At 43.3% G+C, this 21,017-nt stretch overlaps 3 protein-coding genes across 4 annotated transcripts; all 3 read left to right on the forward strand.

Moving 5' to 3' along the window:
- The first annotated feature begins 18 nt into the window (after positions 1 to 18).
- On the forward strand, positions 19 to 6,337 carry upf3a (UPF3A regulator of nonsense mediated mRNA decay). Of its 2 annotated transcripts, none has more exons than XM_069154297.1 (10): positions 19 to 208; positions 1,505 to 1,611; positions 1,715 to 1,821; positions 1,901 to 1,999; positions 2,136 to 2,246; positions 2,362 to 2,417; positions 2,515 to 2,673; positions 2,770 to 2,903; positions 3,423 to 3,720; positions 4,992 to 6,337. In XM_069154297.1, the coding sequence occupies exons 1-10, from the start codon at positions 68 to 70 to the stop codon at positions 5,178 to 5,180; spliced, it is 1,401 nt and encodes a 466-aa protein (XP_069010398.1). In that variant the 5' UTR covers positions 19 to 67; the 3' UTR covers positions 5,181 to 6,337. The 2 variants fall into 2 exon arrangements, with proteins under 2 accessions (XP_069010398.1, XP_069010399.1); XM_069154298.1 differs by having other exon boundaries at positions 3,423 to 3,708.
- A 72-nt stretch (positions 6,338 to 6,409) lies between these two features.
- p2ry8 (P2Y receptor family member 8) lies at positions 6,410 to 10,874 on the forward strand. Its single transcript, XM_069154299.1, has 3 exons — positions 6,410 to 7,503; positions 8,734 to 9,053; positions 9,615 to 10,874. The coding sequence occupies exons 2-3, from the start codon at positions 8,737 to 8,739 to the stop codon at positions 10,423 to 10,425; spliced, it is 1,128 nt and encodes a 375-aa protein (XP_069010400.1). The 5' UTR covers positions 6,410 to 7,503; positions 8,734 to 8,736; the 3' UTR covers positions 10,426 to 10,874.
- A 165-nt stretch (positions 10,875 to 11,039) lies between these two features.
- asmtl (acetylserotonin O-methyltransferase-like) lies at positions 11,040 to 18,840 on the forward strand. Its single transcript, XM_069154300.1, has 15 exons — positions 11,040 to 11,088; positions 11,661 to 11,771; positions 12,716 to 12,847; positions 12,944 to 12,991; positions 13,086 to 13,150; positions 13,265 to 13,329; positions 13,456 to 13,564; positions 13,876 to 14,194; positions 14,294 to 14,536; positions 16,118 to 16,280; positions 16,392 to 16,591; positions 16,689 to 16,797; positions 16,881 to 17,021; positions 17,923 to 18,045; positions 18,481 to 18,840. Exons 2-15 carry the CDS (start codon positions 11,679 to 11,681, stop codon positions 18,684 to 18,686), a joined length of 2,016 nt encoding a protein of 671 aa, XP_069010401.1. The 5' UTR covers positions 11,040 to 11,088; positions 11,661 to 11,678; the 3' UTR covers positions 18,687 to 18,840.
- Positions 18,841 to 21,017: the final 2,177 nt, after the last annotated feature.

Below are 21,017 nucleotides of genomic sequence, written 5' to 3' on the forward strand. Positions count from 1 at the left end.
ACTCGCGACATCAGTGAACTCTCGCGAGCGCACCGTGGCTTAACACGGGAGAGGGAGATGGAGAGAAATGAGGTCTGAGAAGGACCAGATGACCGTGGGCAAGGAGAAGAGTGTCGTCGAAATACAGTTTCGGGACGTCCCAAGAGAGCAAGAGGGCACCGGCATTAACCCCAAGCAGAAAGAGGAGAAGAAAGAGGTCTTTACGAAGGTAGGCCGCCGAGCTCCTGCGGTGCGTCGCAGTGTTGTTGACGCTGCGTGGGGAAACATGGAGGAGAGCCGGAGGGGAGCGGGCTGCTTTCAGCACCGAGGACAGCGACGGGAGCAGGAAGTGCTGGATTCACGACGATCCTCTGGACTTCTGCAAAACCGCCGTCGCATGAACAACGCACAGCTTCCTCCCGGTTCATTATATCATATTTAATCTGGCTGCATTTGATACGAAGACACATTATAGCTGGTCGTGTTCGCAAGGGACGCAGGAAACGTCGAGCACAGAAGAGTCTCGAACCACGTCCGGTCCGGTCCGTCTTCTTGCATCGCCTCGTTTAAAACACATTATATATCTTATGCTCGTTTTGAAGCCCTCCAGACCCTCGTTTCCCAAATCAAAAAAAAAAAAAGATGCTGTTATTTTCAGTATTTATTCAACTACATATTGTAGTGTCAACAACGTTTCCAAAATATTGAGCATCTGTACTTAAAGTGATGCCATTGAAATACGTGTATTTTGTGGGTATGTTTAAGAATGCATTATTACATTTTTGTTGCCTGTTAAAAGCCTTGCATACAATTTTCCCCGGTATTTTTTTTCTCCTTAAAATGGGTTTGAGTCTGAAAAAAGAATCACATTCCTCACTAGCCAGTATTCTGTCTTGGCTTGTTTTAATTATATTTAGACTGTATTTAGTCATTTACTTACTTACTTACTTACTTACATACTGCACTATTGCACCAAATAGATTGTGCTTTAAAACTTCACTCTAACAGATTTAGTATGTTTTGGTAAATAAAAAAAAAATTAAAAAAAATTGAGATCAGAATCGATTTTTGAGCATTTAACATGTTTGCCTGAACAACATGAGTCAGCATGAATGGCTTTGAATTAAACAGGCACTGAGGCTGTTTGCCGCCGTGGTTTCATAAAGTCGAGGTTATATAATAGAATAAATGAAAAGGAAAATAAATTCCAACATTGAAGCGGCGAAGACCAAAATATCCGGACTTCAAAAACGTGGTGGATCCTAAATTTACCCACAACACCGCTAAATAGTGTCTTTTGCCACACCGTCCCGAACAGGTAGCCGGTAAAACTCTTGTCTTTCAAACTCCACTGCTAAGAGCTACACGGGACGACGCAAACGGCCCCTGTCACTATCTGATTTGTATTTCAGTCTGGCCTGAGAACGTCATCTCAGGAACAGTGAACCGCCTTCCTCATAGAAATATGTAATTACCTGCTTTTCTTGCTGAACAGAAGAAAAAAAACTACGTCTGTTTTTTACAGGTTGTGATTCGAAGGCTCCCGCCAAACCTGTCAAAGGACCAGCTAGAAGAGCAGCTAAGTCCACTTCCATCGTACGACTACTTTGAATTCTTCCCAGCAGATCAAAGGTATGAAAACGTCTGTTTGTTTTTTTTTTTGTTTTTTTAAACTTTATGATGCAAAATCCTGTTTTATGAAATGTTAATGACCTCTTCCTGTTTCCCTTCACAGCCTCTGTCCCCACCTGTTCTCCAGAGCGTATATCAATTTCAAAAACCCAGATGATATCTTGCTGTTCAGGGACCGATTTGATGGCTACGTCTTCATTGACAACAAGGGTATTTTTCATTTTCTTTACATTTATTTTGACTTTATTGCAGATGTTGAATGTTCACACGTGTTTAAATATTTATTCAGGCCAGGAGTATCCTGCGGTGGTAGAATTTGCCCCCTTCCAGAAGATTTCCAAGAAGAAGCTGAAAAAGAAAGATGCCAAAGCTGGAAGCATTGAAGAAGGTACTAAAATACAGAGCTTGAGTCATTAGAAATCTATCCTGATCAGTAGATATAATATAGAATTGATGTTTTATTCCTGCTTGGATTTTAAGATGTACAGAGATTCTGATTAATTCTGGCTGTTAAACTCTCTCAGACCCAGAATATAAGCGGTTCTTGGAGAATTACTCCTGCGATGAGGAGAAGTCTATGGCCAACCCCGAGACCCTGCTGGGGGAGATCGAGGCCAAGACCAGGGAGCTCATAGGTACAGTAAATGCAGCAGATTATTTTCCTCAAAATATCAAGATTCACTTGTTTTTGAATTGCAGCTGCATCTGCAAACTGAGTTTTGGTTTCCTGTCGTATCTGTTTGATTTCAGCCAAACGGACGACACCGCTGCTGGAGTACATCAAAAATAAGAAAATCGAGAAACAGGTACGAAAGAAAAAAGTATGAGTGGAAAGAAATTAACCGCAAATTGAATTTTAAATGGGAGAACAACTTTTTGAATGCGCTAAATCCTTTTTGACAGAGAATAAGAGAGGAGAAGAGAGAAGAGAGGAGGAGGAGAGAGCTTGAAAAGAAGCGACAAAGGGAAGAGGAAAAGAGGAAGCGACGAGAGGAAGAGAGACGCAAGCGAAAAGAGGCAGAGAAGCAGAAAAAGTTGTCTGATAAAGACATTAAAATTAAGGTATCCCTTCATCACTGAAAATCTGGTGAACTTCTTCATGTGTGGGTGCAGTGGCATTTAAGTAATCGAGTTTTCCTGCGTTATCTGCACCCCCAGCTCCTGAAGAAGAGTGACAGAGATGATGATGTGGATTCAGACCGAATGAAGGACAAAAGTGACACCGGAGAGGCGGACAGAGGGAAATGGGAGAAAGCTGGGGGACAAATGAAGTCAAAGGACCCCAAAGAAAAGTAAGGATCGTGGGGTCCTTCGCTCTAACCGGGCGGGTGTGTGAGAGGGTCACTTATTCAATACTTTGGGTGTGTAATCAAGTCATTTTTATAGTTTAAAAACATGAGCAGAATCCCATTTAACACTACAGGACACTCCCACTATATATGGATATCGGATTCCTCACCTTTTGAAAGAAGGATATAACAAAATATAGATATTAATATTTATATACAGCTTGGTTTAGAAATATAAAGTAACTGATCCAAATATTAATTTAATTTATTCCAATGGATAATTTCTGATCTGTAAAGCTTTGATATATTGCTTATCAAGTACCAATATAATAAAATAAGGCACATCTTTTTTTTTATAGTCCTTTGATAAACATACACATAATCTATTGCTTACAGGTGAAATAGTTTTAAATGTGATTGTAAATCCACATAAAAAAAATTAAAAACAACAACAAAGGTACCAAGAAATGTCATAATCAGAAATCTGTCTGACGTCCCTGCAATCTGCACTTTGACCACTAGAGGTCAGCCTGAGAGCGACAAGGAGCAGCGAGAGCAGCACGGACGCAGACAGAGAGACAAGGATCACCGAGGGAAAGATGAAGAGAGGAAGCGACAGCGACACCACTACGAATTTGACAAGTTCATGCGCCGGAAAGATGAGACCAAATGGGGAAAGGGATACTGCCAGGACCGGGCCAAGAAAGAGGGGCACCATCACTACTCTTACTGCCCTGATGGTGGAGACAAAATGGGAAAGGAGGACAGGGAGGACCTGGGTAATAGGAAGGAGCGCCTCCGAAACAAGGTGAGCGAGAAGGTGAGCATGAGATTGGGGGGAAGGTGATCAGTAATTACTTTGGCTCTTGTGATGTAAAGTTGTAAGATATATGTTTTATATATATATCTAAATATATAGATATATATATATATCGATGATAATATATTTCAGCTGAGAGAAATCATGTCTTTTAAGTGTGGTTGTCTCATAGAAACTATCTCTTTCAGGATACCATGAACTGAATACGATAAAGCCAGCATAAAGATGGCACTTCTCAATATTCCTCAGAATACTCCGTCGATTTATCTTTGCATTCCTAAACCTTAAATAATAATATTAAACTTTATTTGCATTGCACCTTTCATGCAAAAAGGCAGCTCAAAATGCTTTACAGTAAGACACGCAGGGTTTCACATGTAAACAGATATGAGAGAATATAAAAGCAGGTTAAAATGTCATTTAGAAATATAAAAAGAAATCAAATGTATGAGAACAGATGAAATTAAACACAAGACAACATTAATACAATGGAATAGAAAATGCATTTTAAAGGCTCGTTGTTGCAAAGTGCAGACAAGTGAGAGAGATTCGAGATGGATAGTTCAGGTCAACATGAATACAGTAAAACGACACGTCATGTTTTTATTCAAAACGACACGTCATGTTTTTATTCAAATCTGGATACTACATGACCCTCGATGTGATTTTCTCACTTGCAGTTTGTTTTCACACGTTCATCTTTCTGCCCAAACCCACGCTGACTCATGTGGCATCGTTTGAATCCGTTCTCGTCACATGCTGGGCAGATCCTTCCGGAGCCACAAACTACTTCTCCCCAAATATGCGCTAGTAATTCCCTGTCGGACTGTAAAACTGTAAACACACTTTAATGTGTAAAATCAGTCCCCCTTTAAGAAATAGCATGATGACGGGTACCCGAACTTGAAAGTCATATCTCCTCTGCTGCCTCCCGGTCTCCCAACGAGCCTGCAGCTGCTCCCCAGCGCCAGATCTGTGTGCAATCCTAATCACGTGCTCAAATAATTACAACAGCATTGAGAAACAACAGAGTGTCCCGGTGGTTCAGGAGTAAACGCAGTCAGACAGCCTGCTTCCTCCTGTGATCTCAGTTCTTTGTGGAAGTCTGTGAAGGACCTGCGAAGTCGAGCAACCGCGGTGTTTGCTCCACCTGTTTGGCCCGGTGCGTGCTGGGATACACGTGTGGCCTGTGAAAAGACTTACCGGACAAAGAAAATGGCTGCGTGTGCTGCTTGTCTCTCCCATGTCCCTGCTCTCTCGTCCCCCTGCAGGACCGTCCCGCCATGCAGCTCTACCAGCCGGGCGCTCGCAACAGGAAGCGCATGAGCTCGTCGGGCAAAGGCTACGACTGCATCCCCGCGGGCCACTCGCCCGAACCCCGGGCGGAGCATTGCTACGATGTTGTCACCATGGCAACGGGGCTGGAGAAAGCGTTTGAGAAAGGCAAAGACGATCAGTGAGCGGGCTGGACGTTTTTTTTTTGGGGGGGGGAATATAAATCAATTATTCAGCTTTTCCGGCGAAGTTGATAGCGACAGCTTTGACCTGTTATCACTGAGCTTTCATTGGGACTAAAATACCCCGCTGAGGAAGAAAGGCACTTCAAAAGCAAACAGTCTTCAAACAGTCATTTCCATCAGTATTAGGTCTCATAAAATTCAGAGCCTCTAAGGGTTTTTTTGTTTTGTTTTGCCGGAGTACGAAGATTTGAATAGTTCTGGGAAGGGGGACAACCATGCGTAATTACCAGAATTATAGCACAAGCGTTAACTTAGTCTGCCCCCGTTTTAAGTTACATTTTACACAACGTGCTTCGTTCCGACTCACTGATTTGCACAGAATTTTTTTTTTTTTATTTGAATGAAATGGCAACTATTTTCTGACTTGATCTGCACTTGAGGCGGTTCAGCGTCACTCCCTCCCGGTTGTGGTTTTGAAGCGTGCTCCACTTGTTGTCCCCATCAACAGTCTGCTGGTGAAACCAAGACCTCGTCGTCTGCTGAACCTGGATGTTTCTAAAGATCCTATAGATTTTATTTAAAAAAAAACAAAAAGAAAAAAAACCTAAAAACTAATGTAAATAGAAGCTAAAGACAATGGATGTAGGGAATGTAAAAGAAAGAAAATGCTGCGGGTACTGCAGTGTGTGCAAAATGAGCGAACGAGAGAAAGAGTTACGATGACGAGGCTTCACGTTAACGTGTTTTATGTACGTCTTATTCAGTCCATGTTATCCTGGGTTGTCATAGAAAGAAAAAGAAAAAAGAGACATAGTTTTATGTGAGCCGAGCTTTACATGATTACCACCGCGAGCCGCGAAGAACACATTCTCTAGATTTCTATAAAGCATTTCCTAAGAAGAAATTAAATGATAAAGTACGACACCAGTCAGCGACAATGATTCATTAATTTTCTACGCCGTTTGCATGGTTTTCTATTCACGCCGTTAAGTAAATGTCAAGGAGACGTGAAAAATATTCATAAAGTACTACAGTCGTTCTACCAGCCTTATTTTTTTTTTTTGCACGCGACCCAACGTTTGTCTGTAATACCTGTGATACCTCTTGTGTCATTATTTTCTCCTTGAGTTGTGATAAAATAAAGCTCCTCTTCTGTTGGAAGTGTCTCGGCAGTTATTGCGGTGCGTTTGCGACCGTTTGGGTGAGGTCATCTATGCCTGCATCACAGGCCTCAAGACAAATTAACAGAAGGCAGATATGACTCAATTAGCGTTGCAGTTTTCATAAATGACGTCTCAGTAGGTGTCGACGCTGTTTCAGGTTCGGTGCTGAAGGAAAGTTATCCAAACCCGAAACTCTGCCTTGATCTCAATACGTGTTCAAAGTTGAGATCACGGCGACACTGGAAGGGCACGCGTGTCGATGTTTTACGATTGTTGGCAATGATAAAAAAAAAAAAATTTAAAAATCCGAAATGTCTTTCTGTGGTATTCGTAAAAGAAAAAAAGAAAAAAAAAATTCACACTCTCACCGAGACAAAAGCAGAACTATCATAACAGGAAGCCAGCAGCCTGAAAACATACATACACAACGTTGCGAGAATCTCGTGAAAGAGTTGAAATCTCGCGCTCACTTTCACTCAATAACAACACCTTTCAGACGAGCGTGTCTGTGATCGTCGGCGTCTACTGAGGTCGGAAAACTCTCAGTGTTGCGGTGTCCTTAACACTTCTTGAGAAGCATCTAATCGTGATATAAATCACACTCGTACACTTGTGGACCTTCAAACATTTGCATCTGTGTCACAGCAATAGTGGCATCTCTCCCTGTTTCACTCACATCAATAACACGCGTGCGAGTGAGTGAAAGGGAAAAGTCACACCCGATGGATGACATATTGGAAACTCCGGGGACTTTGAATGGCAATTAAATTATTTTTTTTTATAGCTTTTTCTACATTTCCCTTCTCGTTTCAAATAAGCTGCGGTGCTCAATCACACCATGGAGATAAATCAACGAACCACAGGAGGAGGTGTAAGACAACCACACAGGTGAACAGGATGAGTAAATGCATCGACAGCATGTGGAGCGCTCGTCGGTGGGGTGGGGGAGTCTTGGCTGTCATTTCCAAGACTGAATCTAACGGATGGCAGTTGGTAGGATGATTGTCACATGACCCTTCCCTCCTCTCTCTCTCTGACACTAGGAAGTTCAAACCCCATTTCCTTTTCAGCCTACTGTTACAGTATCTGTACCCCCATTTGCAACCGACACTCACATTGCTTATCTGCCTGCAGTCTTGTCTTCCTCCGTCTCCACAAAGGTGAGTTTTCAACAGGCTTTTACTGAAATTTCAGCCTTGTGATCAATTCTCAGTGTTAATATTGCCCTGAAATGGTCCTAAAACGCACCACCTGTCACTTGCTTTATGCATTATCGCTCAGTATTATTTTTTTCTTGGATTTATGAGTTCTTTTACCTCATCAGTAAAAGCCATTTGGTCGACATTTGGTTTTTTTTATGTGTTTAGTGACTTCAAATTGGGTTGAAAACAGGAAACCACAATTTTCTTTTAACAAAAGTTTTTTGTTTTTTTTTGCACAGAAAAAACTAATAAGACAGTTGCCACAATAATTAAACAGACTTAGATCCAAGATGTGTGCAAAATGCTGAAAAAAAAAATGAAACATTATAGTATAATGATATATCCTATCAAAATGATACAACATAAATGTATCAAGGAGAAAAGAAGGTGAAACATGAATAAAAATAACTAACCTATTTAGAAATGATACAAAAATAGTGTTGAATATGTTACGTGAGTCGTGTTGTCGCCATTAATTGTGACAATTTGGACATTGTTGTGTTAAAAGTGGACTGGCATTTACTTAACTTGGCCATGACTTAAGAAAGCGTGGGTGTTTTCCTCACCACAGTTTGGGTTTGTGATGACACACAGTGTCAGAGAAAGTGTTTCTATTCCTCAATTTTTTTTTTTTTTTCCCTGAAGGGGTTAATCAGCATGCTGCAAAGTAAAAAGAAAATCGGTTTTGTTTCACCTCACAGTTTAAGGTCTTTAGGTTGAATTAACAGCCGCAATTGTGACTCAAGTGCCCCAAAAAATGTTCACACGCTTCAACTGTAAAGCGCCAGGCGCGACAGTTGGGACATTTTGCAATAAAGCAAGCATGCCCATTTCCTGTGTGAAAACTCCACCCAACATGCGTGATACCCACATGCAAACAACGGAGAGTCATCTTGTAATGGTATTTGTTTCACACCTTGAGATGAATCAGTTTATCTCATGCACAGAAGTAAAGTTGCATGCATCGCTTCGGGAAAAGATCGACTGCAGTTTTTTTTTTTCCTTTCTTGTGGCTCCTGAAGTCGGGTTTTTTTTTCTACTTTTTCATTTAAGTATTACTAAAAGGTATTACAGCACAGGCACAGATTAAAGTGCACATTATATTGCTTTATTTTCAGCCGTATTTTGTAAAAATGTTGAATTGTCTTCCGCGAGCCTCACAAACTTTTGTTAAACCTTGGCACACAGGTGATGAGAGCCCATTCCCACCCAATCATGACGGGGAACTCCAGCAGCTCCAAGCTAGACAACGCCACCCTACTTGTTTTCCAGAATGTAAACAGCAGCATCGCCATGTCCGTGGTCTACCTCATTGTCACTGCCATCAACCTGACAGGAAACGGCCTGTCCATGTGGCTCCTCCTCTTCCGCACCTCCCCCAAGACTCCCTCCATCATCTTCATGATTAATCTCACCCTCACCGACTTGGCTGTCGGCGCTGCCCTGCCCTTCCAGGTCGCCTACCAGCTCCAAGGATACCACTGGTCTCTGGGGCCGAAGATGTGCAGGTAGTGTTTATGGTGATGTTGGATTACAGGGGGGAAACAACGTTCTGTTCAAAAGCATTAAAATCCATAAAAGCACCTCTAAAGCTCAACTATAAACATGACATATCTTATTTGTTGTTGTTGTTGTTGTTTAATCTGCACAAAACTTTGACTGTAACAGTGACAACAAAGTTATGTTACAGTTGATAAACTGAGGTTTAGATGCGTGACTATTTCTTGACAGGAGATTGTGGGGATTTTCTCAGTCTCCTCTGGTTGCCAGGCAACCTCACAATGGCAACAAGACTCCAGGAATTCTCCTTATGAAATTACAACGGGTCATTTTTATTTCATTTTTGTACATATTTAACAAATAAGAGGGTTGCTACCTTTTAGGCAGAGATGCGCAGTTTCCAGTCTTTACGCTAAGCTAACCGACTTGTGACCGTAGCACATTGAAAAGACAGAAATGAGAGCAGAACCCATTTTAATGTGTATCCCAAATTGTCCAACTATTTCCTCAGTGATTTAATTTCCTATAACGAGTCATTAAAAAACACACACACACCTTTCTCCTCACAGCGTTCTGACGCTCGGCTTCTACACCAACATGTACTGCTCCATCCTGACAATGATGGCCATCAGCATTGAACGTTACCTGGGCATCGTCAGACCGATGCTCTTCAGACAGACCAGGGAGAGGAAGTCCATCGCGCTCGTCAGCTGCTTCCTCATGTGGGGTTTGGTCCTGTGTGTTCTCTACCCGCTGATGACCACGGACCTGACCTACGACATCCCCGAACTCGGGATTACCACGTGCTTCGACGTGCTGAAGAAAGACATGCTCCCGTCCCAGTCCGCCTGGGCGGCCTTCCTGTTCACCATGGTGTTCGTCCTCTTCCTCTTCCCCTTCTGTGTCACAACATTCTGCTACGTCAGTGTCATACACAGGCTGACCTGCGACTCCAAGACAGCTCAGAAAAAGAGAGCAATACGTCTGGCTTTCATTGTTCTCCTGGTCTTCATCATCTGCTTTGCTCCCAACAATTTCCTCCTGTTGGCTCACACCGTGCTTAAAATCTTCTATGGCAAGTCTCTCTACATGGCCTACAAACTGTCCCTCTGTTTGAGCTGCCTGAACAGCTGCCTCGATCCGTTCATTTACTACTTTGCCTCAAAGGATTTCAGGCAAAAGTTGAGAGAGATAATGAACCTGCGCAGCCTGAGCAGTGCAGACTCCATAAAGATGGAGCACAAAGATAATTTGTTCTCGACACAATTAGCTTCTGAAAGTCAAGACAGAGAAAACAGCAAGGTGTGTTTGATGCCACAGCCGCTCCAGCATGGAGAAAGAGGAAAAAGGCCGAAGACAGGAAGTGTGTCAGAGAGCTAGAGAGCGTGTTAGTGGATGACCGAAGTTACGACATCCTCCCTTCAGTCAAACTTATTTTTACATTAGGTTTTTATCATGTGAGATACAGGACAAATGAAAATGGACAGTAGCTGACTCTCTTTGTCAACCACAGCTTTAAATCATTCTTGTGTTGGCCTCCCCTGTGTTATTTTAAACTGAAAAAAAAATTGTTTTGCCGTTATACTTGTGTATCTTACACATGCATCATAACAGTTATTTGGAGAAAATATGTAGCAAAAATGTGAATCAAATGTAAATAAAATGTATGTGTTTTATGAGCCTTATCTGCCTGAACAAAGTTGACTTTTAATGTTATTGTTTTTTTTTATCATTATCTTTGCACATTTATCTGTAAATATCGCTGTTCCAAACTTTGTTTTCACTGTTTCCTTCCTTTGCAAAAATAAAGCTATTATTATATGTATTATTATTATAAGTTGAATTATTTTCCATTTATTATTATTATTATTATTATTATTATTATTCTAAGTAGTAACAGTAAGTGGCACAAGTAGTTTTTGCATTATATACGTACATCTGGTGGACCCGCCTACTTCATGCAACGTCATCACGTATGCGCCGTGACGCCGTGACGTCCTCAGCATGCAGCTACAGCTGACAGTTTCCTGACTTGTGCAGCAGGTAAGAGAAACAGCTGCTGACTGTCTACCTAATTTTTAAACCTACATGTGTGTAACTTAACCGTGTGATGATAAATTATGTTTATTTATTACCTTTAATACTTACTACTGTAATTACAGAGTTGAGATTTCTCTTGCAGTACTTGCTGCAGCTCACTGTCTTCTTTTTTTAAATGTTTTTTATAATGCCACATTACGTATGCATGAGATATATTGACCAAAAGCTGCAAGTAAACACTATTGTGCTTATAGATTAACCGATTAAAGAGACATCTTCAAACTACCCGTTTTGTCCAGAATCCAAATGTACTCAATTAAACACGAATATGAAACGCAGACAAGCAGCAAATCATCACGTTAGATCAGCTTGAGTTTCCTTAAGAAATGACTTCCAATCGATCAGGTGAACATCAATGTGGATTGATTATGTGACGGACAGTCTCTGCATTGAATGTCCTCTGTGAACCGCTGCAGCCACCCGATTCCTTTTTTTTTTTTTTTTTTTTTTTTTTTTGCCGAGTTGTTTGACAGAAATGAGGCCACATCTGTAATGTTTAACTGTGTTCGCCTCAGACGACGAGAAGGCCCACCATGATGCTGAACCCAGTCGTCTCCAAGCTCTCCGGTAAACTGGTTGTTCTGGCCAGCGCTTCTCCCAGGAGACTGGAGATCCTCCGCAATGCCGTGTGTATTTCCCTCATTACTCACTAGACTGCAGGGTTGATCACAACAGCTGATCTGACTGGAAACACGTTAAGTTGTTAATATGTAAATAGGAGTTGGGCTTCGACTCTCCTTTTGGTTCCCACAAGTTTTCTGATCACAGCTATTGTGTTAATCTGAGTGTGAATGTTAAGTCTGTTTAGTAATGCATGTCCTAATATGGTCTAACAAGGGGACTTTGGATCAATTTAGCTTAATTCAGGCTTTTTTTTTTTTACCCCTCCTGTGATTTTTTTTTTTTTCTTTCTTGCTGTAGGTTATATAAGAAATGAACACATCAAAACAAACTATTCTTTCTACAGTTTTTAATGGTGTGAAAAAGGGAACGTGGATTTGTATGCGTCTCATTAGGTGTAATGCCGCCTGAATTATTGGATAAAAAGTATTTAAGAGAGATTGGAGACAAACGGGGTAAACAAAGCGAATGAAGTTAAGCAGCAGGGTGGAGGAGTATTTATTGGCTTATATGTTTAAACACGCACACTCGCACAGTTTTGTTTGTATGTATCGAGATGGAGGTGTAAATACACGTACAGAAGTATATCTCACCTTGTCTTTACTGTACAAAGGACAGATCTATATTTGCTCATTTCTGATGCTCACCGCACCTACAGCAGCTACACCCAGTGAAGTATGCGTGATGAACCCACTGTAGACATCGTCACATGTTTTAATTAAAGCATAAAAAAAAAGGCAGACTTGTCTACAATAAGAAAATCAAAGTCACAGAGGGAAAACCAGGACGTATGGACAAGCAAAACGGTGAATTATAGTGCTGCTAACTACAGATTAAGGGCCTTTATAGCACATAGTAAAACAGAAGGTTTAACCTGGGCTGACTAAAGGAATAATGCTTATTCATTAATGAGTGTTTTCTTTTTGCTTTGTGGTCTCTTACGTGTCAGGGTTTGCGTTTTGAGGTTGTACCGTCCTGGTTTAAAGAAACACTCGATAAGGGGCTTTTCAAGGCACCACATGAGTATGCTGTGGAGACGGCCAAGCAGAAGGCCCTGGAGGTGGCCCGGAGGATGCCCTTTGTGAGTTCAGCTACTTGTTGTGTGGCTAGCAGTATGAATTTTGTTCCTGTAGAGAGACATTAAAGAACATATTATGTCCTGTTCATTTGCTTTTAGAAACACCTGAAAACTCCAGACATAGTAATTGGAGCAGATACCATTGTGGTAAGATAAACATTACAGCATTTGCTTATTGCCTGCAATAAAGGTTTTATGTGTATGTATTTACATTGTCTTCTCTTGTCTGTCATTTCCACAGACTGTAGACGGTATGATTCTGGAGAAGCCAGTGGACAAAAATGATGCATACAGGATGCTGTCCAGGTCAGTATCAATTACATGTTGTCAGAATTAACATTCAAAAAACTAAAATGGACCGGGTCTTTTAAAAAAAAATATATATATTTTCTCTCCGCTATCTTTATTTTTCTCTTCCAGCCTGAGTGGTAAAGAGCACAGCGTCTTCACTGGTGTAGCTGTCGTCCTCTGCCATGAGAAAGAAAGTAAGTCTCATCTCGGTAACCGTTGGACTTAAAAGAAAAAAAGTAAATCAAAAAACGAAACCGGAACGCATGATTTTTATGCTGAGCTTTTATCGGCCAAATGTAGTATTTCTATTTCACCTCCAGACGATGAAGTGGATTACCAGCTGATAGACTTCTACGAAGAAACAAAGGTGAAGTTTGCTGATCTCTCCGAAGAAATGCTGTGGGAGTACATCAATAGTGGTGAACCCATGTGAGTGTGAACATTTGAACTCTCCCATATGTATGTCGCAGCTATCGGTCGTTCCTGGTTTAGTGACCCGACCAAGCACTCGATCGATCGAGGTCATTTAAGCATGCGAGCTCCGTGAACCTGTTGCTTTTTGGACTTTGATGGCGGAGTTTATTTGCATCTGTGTTTGTCTTGTCTGATCTGACATGGTTTGTGTTTGGACTCGGGTCAGTAAGAGTATACGAGTATATTTGAAGAATGCCTCAGCCTTTGTGTTGTATTAGTGCCGGGTACGTGAAGTCCGTCTGTCTCTGTGTGTTTGTGTGCGTCAGGGACAAGGCCGGCGGCTACGGTATTCAGGCTCTCGGGGGCATGCTGGTGGAGTATGTCCATGGAGACTTCCTCAATGTTGTGGGTTTCCCCTTGAACCACTTCTGCAAACAGCTCGGCCTCATTTACAACCACTGCACCTCCTCTTCGGACAACGGCACTCACTCAGTGGCCGCTCAGCCCCGACCCAACCTGCCGCCTCAGTCCAGCCAGAGCTCGGCAGCCAAACACAAATCCTCCTCCCCTCTCAGACCCGACAGTGCCGCTGACAGTCAAACACACCACAATCGGCACACCCCGTCAGCCAGTCTGGCCCATAAGGTTAGTTCTTCTCACTGTAGGACCAAAATCTGTTCCCTTTTTTGTTGTTGTTTTTTTGTTTTAAATCATCTTTAAACATAAAACAATCTCCTCTTCTAGGTGAAAAGGAAAGGAAGCGAAAGTGAAGTGAGGGAGAGCAGCCGGACGTCAGTCAACAGCGTGTCGAAACATGCGGATGGTAGAAAGGTGGCGCTCCATGACTCCGAGAGTACAACATCACCGCTGATAACGAGCAGAGAGAAGGCGACGGAGCTCAGTGTGACGCAGCACCAAGACGGTGTACCGAACAAAGAAGACTTGGAGCGAATCACTGCACTGATGGATGGATTCAAAGCCTCGAAGGTAATTTGGTGTCTGCGTATTAAAGCCCTGCGTGATGACAGTAAAATATCAACTTTTATTATTCCTCATTTTTGTAGTGGATTTCTGCAGGGTGTAATTTAATTAAGCAACTTAACACGCGTATTCACTTTCTGGCTGGGCGTTCGATAGAAGGATTGATGCCACTCTTGTATAGGGCGGGTTTTACAGAGGGGTTGTGTGCTGCACTGTTTTTTGTTCAGCTGCGGTGACTTCCTGTCATCTGTGCTGGTTGCCTGGCAACCTGAAGGTGACCCGGGGACTCCATGATACAGATTAAATAAAGGAGTTGTACAGCGACTGCAGATACAAAAGCTTGGGCGAGTTTCATATTCGTTGATTCAGATTCAGTGACTAGAAGTAAACACAAACCTTGCAGCTGTACCATAAACTGCACATAAAAGTGTTCGCAGCTTCCAGGTCTAAAGAATGAGGCCGATACAGAAGTGCCTTAAGCTGCAATACCACCGAGTGCCACTGGAGTTTGGCTCCAAAAAGTCTCTTAACTCCATAGACTCCCATTCAACTAGTCTCACGAAATACAAAGTCAATCATTTTTTTGGTCATTGTGGTCTTTTTAGTCCCTCTTTTAGTCCCTCTTTTAGTCCCTCTTGCGGGTCTGTTTGATTGACACGCCTGTGGTGTAGTCTGGTTTCTGCTCTTTGTGGGCGGGACGTAGTATCGTCAGCTTTCCAATCAGATCGAGGCCGATCCGCCGCTCGCCCAAATATGGTCACTACCGGCTCCAGACCGCTCCGAGCAGAATATTTCCTCTCTGATGTTTAACAGTTGGCAGGTTGTTCTTTTTCTTAAGTGCTGCTCTTATTTTTCCAAACACACCGTTAATGATTGTTGGCAGAGAGCTAAATCTGAACTTTATCTGACCACAGCGCTTGTTTCCAAAATGGTTCTGGCTCATCCAGATGACTCTTTGCTTGTTTAAGACTTTGGCCTTTGTGATTAAGTATCCGGTAAAAATGTACTTTCACGTCAACCCTGTTTTTGGAGCAAAACGGATGCCTGTGTTTCCAGCACAAGTGCAGTTTATAGTGACACAGAGTGAGCAATAGAGATCCATTCAATCAGCTAGATACTCTTATCCTTGAGGGTTACCGGGGCGATGGAGTCTAGCCTATACCAGCTCACACAGGGCACGAGGTCACAGGGCTGACACACAGACACAGACAACTATAGACAACTACACTGACTTTAGAGTCTGCAGTTAACCAGAGTAAACCCGGGCAGGAGCAGTGATGACGTGCAAACTCCGCCGCAGAGCTTGTTCTTATCTCACAGACAGATTAGAATTGTTTCCCAAAACGTTGAATCATTCCTGAAGAAACGTATTAACAGTCTATTCGGACCTGTCATGTCCTGGATGGAACCGTAGTGGAACAAAGGAAGTAATGCACTTTTTTTTACTGCAACGTTATCGTCACTCCACACGTGTTCCTTAATCTATTTAGAACCAGGAAATGTGTGTTTTTACATCGTCCAACATCACATATCACGTCAATAAAATCAAACTTCTGCGTCCCTTCTGCCTTCCCAAATATGTTGCAGGCGCTCTTTACAGCATCTAGGTTGAGTGTGTTCGACGTGCTGCACGGCTCGCCGGGGCTGGAAGCAGCACAGGTGGCCCAGGAGATCAAAGCCTCTGTGAAGGGGACTGAATGCCTGCTGGAGGCCTGCGTGTCTCTGGGACTGTTAAAGAGCAAAGACAGAAGTAAGTCAGCTCTCCAGATAATTACATGACGGTAACTTTTTTTTTTTTTTTTTCCCCCTTTCCTTCACTTGAAGTGGACCTCGCGTTGTTTTCTGTCGTCTCTGTTTCCAGCGGGCACAAAGCCGGCGTACGAGAACACCGATCTGGCCGAGCGGTTCCTGCGCTCGGATGCTGTTTTTTCTCTGCACGGATACATCCAGCACTGTAACGACACCGTGTGGCCGCTTTTCTCCCACCTTGAGAGTGCTGTGCAGGAGGGAACCACCCAGCACGAGAGGGCCTTCAGCAACAAATCAAAAGACGTGACTCAGGTGACGATTTAAATCGGCATCAGATTTACAAAGTGCAGATGGGATCGTATTCAAAATGTTTAACGAATGCTATTCCTCCCTGCGTCTCCATTTAAAGGACAAACTGCGGTTCATGAAAGCCATGCACTGCGTCGCTGAAGTTACAGGAAGAAGTGTAGCAACAGCCTTCGACCTGTCCAATTATAAAACGGCTTGTGACCTCGGAGGTGAGGAAAGGGATGCAGAAGTCCACGTTTGGGTCTTGTGATAAGAAACTCTTCTCCTACATGTCATCTTTTTGTGTTTCCAGGATGCACTGGTGCCATGGCCCATGAGTTCACTACAGCCCATCCTGGCTTGTCTGTAATAGTGTTTGACTTGCCTGCTGTTGTTGAATTGAGGGAACATTTCCATCCACCTCACTCAGACAACAGGGTGTCCTTTGTAGCAGGTCAGCTGTCACTCTTTATTTACACTAGAAATACATTAAAAAAAAAAAAGTTCCGAGACTGCTCCTGTTGTGCGTGAATGGTGAGCAGCACCATGGTGTGCACGGATCAAAGAGAAGCTATACAACTTTGTGAGTAGGTGTTCCAAGTTTTGTCCCTTCATCATCACCAGGACCCGAGTTCAACACTTTTTTTGGTGACTTCTGGTCCGGGTGCATCGGCCATTTCTCCACGGACTTGATCGGATGACATTTTGTGTCCAACTCAGGAAATCTGTAACGTAAAGCTTTGTAATGCTTCAGGAAGCACAGGGCATTGGAGCAATGATCCAGGCGAGGTGGTTTGAGCGGCAGAATTGTCCAGGACTGGAAAAAAAAAAAAAGTGCAACCGGGGCGGTTTTCGTCACCGGGTCAGACTTTCAACATCGAGTTCAGCTGTGAAGTTCTGAAGCGTCCGAAGGGGAAACATTCGGTGCAAACAACCTCAACGTTTGGTTCTCCGGCATGACATCACGCCCGCTCACAGCGTGTTGAAGACACACGAGTTCCGCGCCCGCGCAATCGTCCCTCCCCGGCAACTTCTTTCTGTTCCCTGAAACCTCCAGACTGAATTGGATGTGTGCTTTCCGCAGAGGTTTCAGGTTCACGCCAAAAGCAATGCCGCACCTGGTCCAGTGGTCACGAAACCGCGTGTAACTCGGGTGCCGATGACGATCGAGCGACATAACTCAATACTTCCTCACAAATGTTTCATCTTCCTCCGGCTCCGTCCACGTCGCTGTTCAGCACGCACAGTCTCTGAGCGGTCGGATCCACCCTCGTATGTTTAAAAGTTGAACGCTACAGTGTAATTAGCTCATACGGTTGGTCTTACTTGTGTCTTTGTCCCTGCGGTGTGAACAGGAGACTTTTTTAAAGATGAGCTGCCCAAAACAGACTTGTACATCCTGGCGAGAATTCTTCATGACTGGTCTGATGAGAAAGTGAACCTTCTGCTGAGCAAAATCGCAGCTGCATGCAGACCAGGTAAAATTCTTCAAGGCGTTTTTAGTCTTTTCATTTTAAACTTTTTTTTTTTTTTTTTTTTACTACATGAACAATAAATGCTAACATAACTACATACAACATAAAAAAAAAAATTAAAAAAAATTATTGTATGTTGAGTATGTTCTCAGTTGCGTGTCAGTTAAACCTCTAGAGTTTCCAGATTTTAATTTCATTTAATTTTTACTGATTACTTCTCGCTGTGGTGAAATCAGACGTGGAATCAGCTGCCGCATTGTTTGATAAAAAAAAAAAAACCTGCAAGTTTCAGGAAGACTATCATGATCGGTGTTCAGCTCGTACAAACACTGAAAAAGACTTAACCTTTTGAAAACCTGACAGAGAAACGGAGAAGTTCAAAGCCCAAATGCGACTGTTCTCTAAAGTTGTGTGTCTGCGTTTGCGTCCTGCTGCCAGGCTGTGGACTCCTGCTGAGCGAGATCTTTCTGGACGAAGGCCGGCGGGGGCCGAGTCGTGGGCTGCTGCAGGCCCTCAGCATGTGTGAGGGGAGGCAGAGGAGCGCGACGGAATACAGGCGGCTTTTAAAGAGCCACGGTTTCATCGCGGCGCACGTCAGACACACAGACAACCTGCTGGATGCCATGCTCTGCGTCAAAGCGTGAGCGGCAAACACGCTTAACGACACGCGTGACGCACGGTGCACTGTATGTTGTAGGTAACCGCGACCGAAAGTCGAGGACCAAGGTGAGGGATCTCTTTACACGCGATTGTGTCAAAACAAGCCGGAGAACCAATAAAAGGTGACATAATATTTAACATTTACATGTTTGTTGTTGTGTGAAGCTTCAAATTGGAAATCTTGTGCGTTGAGCCTCAGGACGTGTTGTGGTCTCTTAGTGAACTGGCATCCTTTTTTTCTTTTTTTCTTTCTTGGTGTCCAACCGCTCGTACAACTCGCCGTACACCCTTGTTCTCTCGTTGCTTCGCCCCACATCCCCTTGTGCTCCTGCGTCTTCGACCGACCTCGTCCTGTGCATGCTTCCCTGTAACTTCCTAATTCCACCAACCGAGACTCCTTTTCCTCCTTCCTCTTGTCCAGGTGACACTCAAAGCACCTTTTCCTCGACGTCTCTCTCTCTCTCTCTCTCTCTCTCTCTCTCTCTCTCTCACCACTTCTGCAGCCATCCGCTGCAGCCCCCGCCACCCCACCCATTCCTCCCCCTCCTCCCCCCCCTCCCCCTTCTTCTGCACAGCTTGGCACGCCAGCAAACGTCCGATCTGACAAAGCAGTACAGGGGCATCCTAAAACAACAAGCCAGTGCTTATGGTATGGAAAATGTGCCAATTTTATCCACATACTTCCCCGCTGAGGCACTCTGCTTTACTTAAGGAAGTGTTCTTTGAGGGAGTGGATAAGCACACAAAGTCTAGACAGCTTTTCTTGGAACTTCTGGTGGTGCAGTGGATTTGAATGTTTTACTGCAGGTCAAAATGTCATAAGAATCCCCGGGACAGTCCGGGGCTTGTTGCTTCTTACAGCACATCATCATCCACAGGGGCTGCTTGCTTTGTCATCTCTGGCGTAGATAGAAAAATCCTTTAGACCTTAATATCATGTATTAACATGAATTAACAGTCAACATAACAATAATAATGTTTTCCAAACCGAAGCTGCCTGCCATTGTTTGGCTCCGTCTCTCTACAACACACTCGAGGCTGTGGTCATCTGCACGGCGGCCGTGCGCATCTGGCCTCTGGACTCTCATGTTGTGATGATGCAATCTGGATGCAACGAGGAGGGGGAAGATGATTAAAGAAGAAATGATAACATCTGAATGGGATGTCGTTTTTCTACATTGATGGGTTGTGTATCCGGAGCTGGAGGAAGACGAAGCCTTCTTCACCGTCACCCCTGTCAAACAGGAAGGTTTGGGTGGGGCTTTGTTTTGCTGTTTTTTATTTTCGGTCTTCTGTGTTTTCTTGCCTTCTCAGAACAGTTTTGTTTGAACTTTAAATCACACCAGCCACCAGAAAGAGGCCTCGTTCAAAACTCCCCCCATTTCAACACGTTTTGTTTTGGTCTGTTTGTCTATAATTTATAGATATGGGGATAAAGGGTGATCACACTTTTTATCATTCATCTCTGGGGCAGTCACTCTTTTTACCTTACTGTAAGCAGTTGCAGCTCAAATGCTCGGTGACATTTTGTATCTCTGAAATGCAATTTTACCTTCAGAACAACTAGTTTTGGTTTTTTTTTAGCTCCCTGCTATGTTGGTGAATCTCCATTAGATGGCATCAAAAACCTGCAGATCTCTCTCAGAAACACGGCGCTAGTTTCCTGTTTTCTTCAAACGGTCTAATTCTTTCCAGCAGCAGCTACATGTGTGCTATAGAGTTCAACTGAACACTGAATGACAGCAAACTCTCCGAATCAAGGTTGATCTCGTCAGGTTATGGAAATGAATCTGTGCTTTATGCATTTGGTTGTGCAGCGCAGCCTCCTAATGCGCAGAAGCATCTGACACCATCCTTTAATCCCTTACAGATATACTGTACCTCTTGAGGCAACGGTTAAAGCAGCCAAACAGCTGAGGGGAACGTGGGAGTATCTCCAGCTGGGATGAATAGCTTTTATTCTTTGTGACGCAGAAAGTGTATCCGGATTACTCTTCATTTTGGATCCCTCGCTAAGTATTTTCCGCACAGGGTAATAAGGGTGGTCGTGTTATTCGTGGCTATTTTCTTGTCAGTCTGGGGTTCGGGCTCTTTGTGACATCTAACTGATTTCCATTACTCAGATTGTGTTCTTTGGATGGGGAGAGACAGAGGGAGGGTGGACCGGAGTTCAAATATGACACGGGGTGTAAATCACATGAGGTTTACTTTATTGTGAATGTCCACCGAACGCATCAAAACACCACTGCAACACTGTTCGGCCATACTGATGGTGAAGGCCTGCATTGATGTAATAAATTCAGAACTGATATTGT

This window comes from Embiotoca jacksoni, unplaced genomic scaffold, assembly GCF_022577435.1.
Source record: "Embiotoca jacksoni isolate LCO1_2020_lvr unplaced genomic scaffold, fEmbJac1.0.p SCAF_2, whole genome shotgun sequence".
In the NCBI taxonomy this organism is placed as follows: Eukaryota; Metazoa; Chordata; class Actinopteri; family Embiotocidae; genus Embiotoca; species Embiotoca jacksoni.

Bases quoted from the DNA above. Each gene is read 5' to 3' on its own strand.
- asmtl (XM_069154300.1), top strand. From the start codon at position 11,679: ATGATGCTGAACCCAGTCGTCTCCAAGCTCTCCGGTAAACTGGTTGTT. The intron at 13,330-13,455 runs GTAAGTCTCATC...TTTCACCTCCAG, and splicing joins CCTCTGCCATGAGAAAGAAA to ACGATGAAGTGGATTACCAG. The intron at 16,798-16,880 runs GTGAGGAAAGGG...TTGTGTTTCCAG, and splicing joins AACGGCTTGTGACCTCGGAG to GATGCACTGGTGCCATGGCC.
- p2ry8 (XM_069154299.1), top strand. From the start codon at position 8,737: ATGAGAGCCCATTCCCACCCAATCATGACGGGGAACTCCAGCAGCTCC. The intron at 9,054-9,614 runs GTAGTGTTTATG...TTCTCCTCACAG, and splicing joins CTGGGGCCGAAGATGTGCAG to CGTTCTGACGCTCGGCTTCT.
- upf3a (XM_069154297.1), top strand. From the start codon at position 68: ATGAGGTCTGAGAAGGACCAGATGACCGTGGGCAAGGAGAAGAGTGTC. The intron at 2,247-2,361 runs GTACAGTAAATG...GTTTGATTTCAG, and splicing joins CAAGACCAGGGAGCTCATAG to CCAAACGGACGACACCGCTG. The intron at 2,904-3,422 runs GTAAGGATCGTG...TTTGACCACTAG, and splicing joins TCAAAGGACCCCAAAGAAAA to AGGTCAGCCTGAGAGCGACA.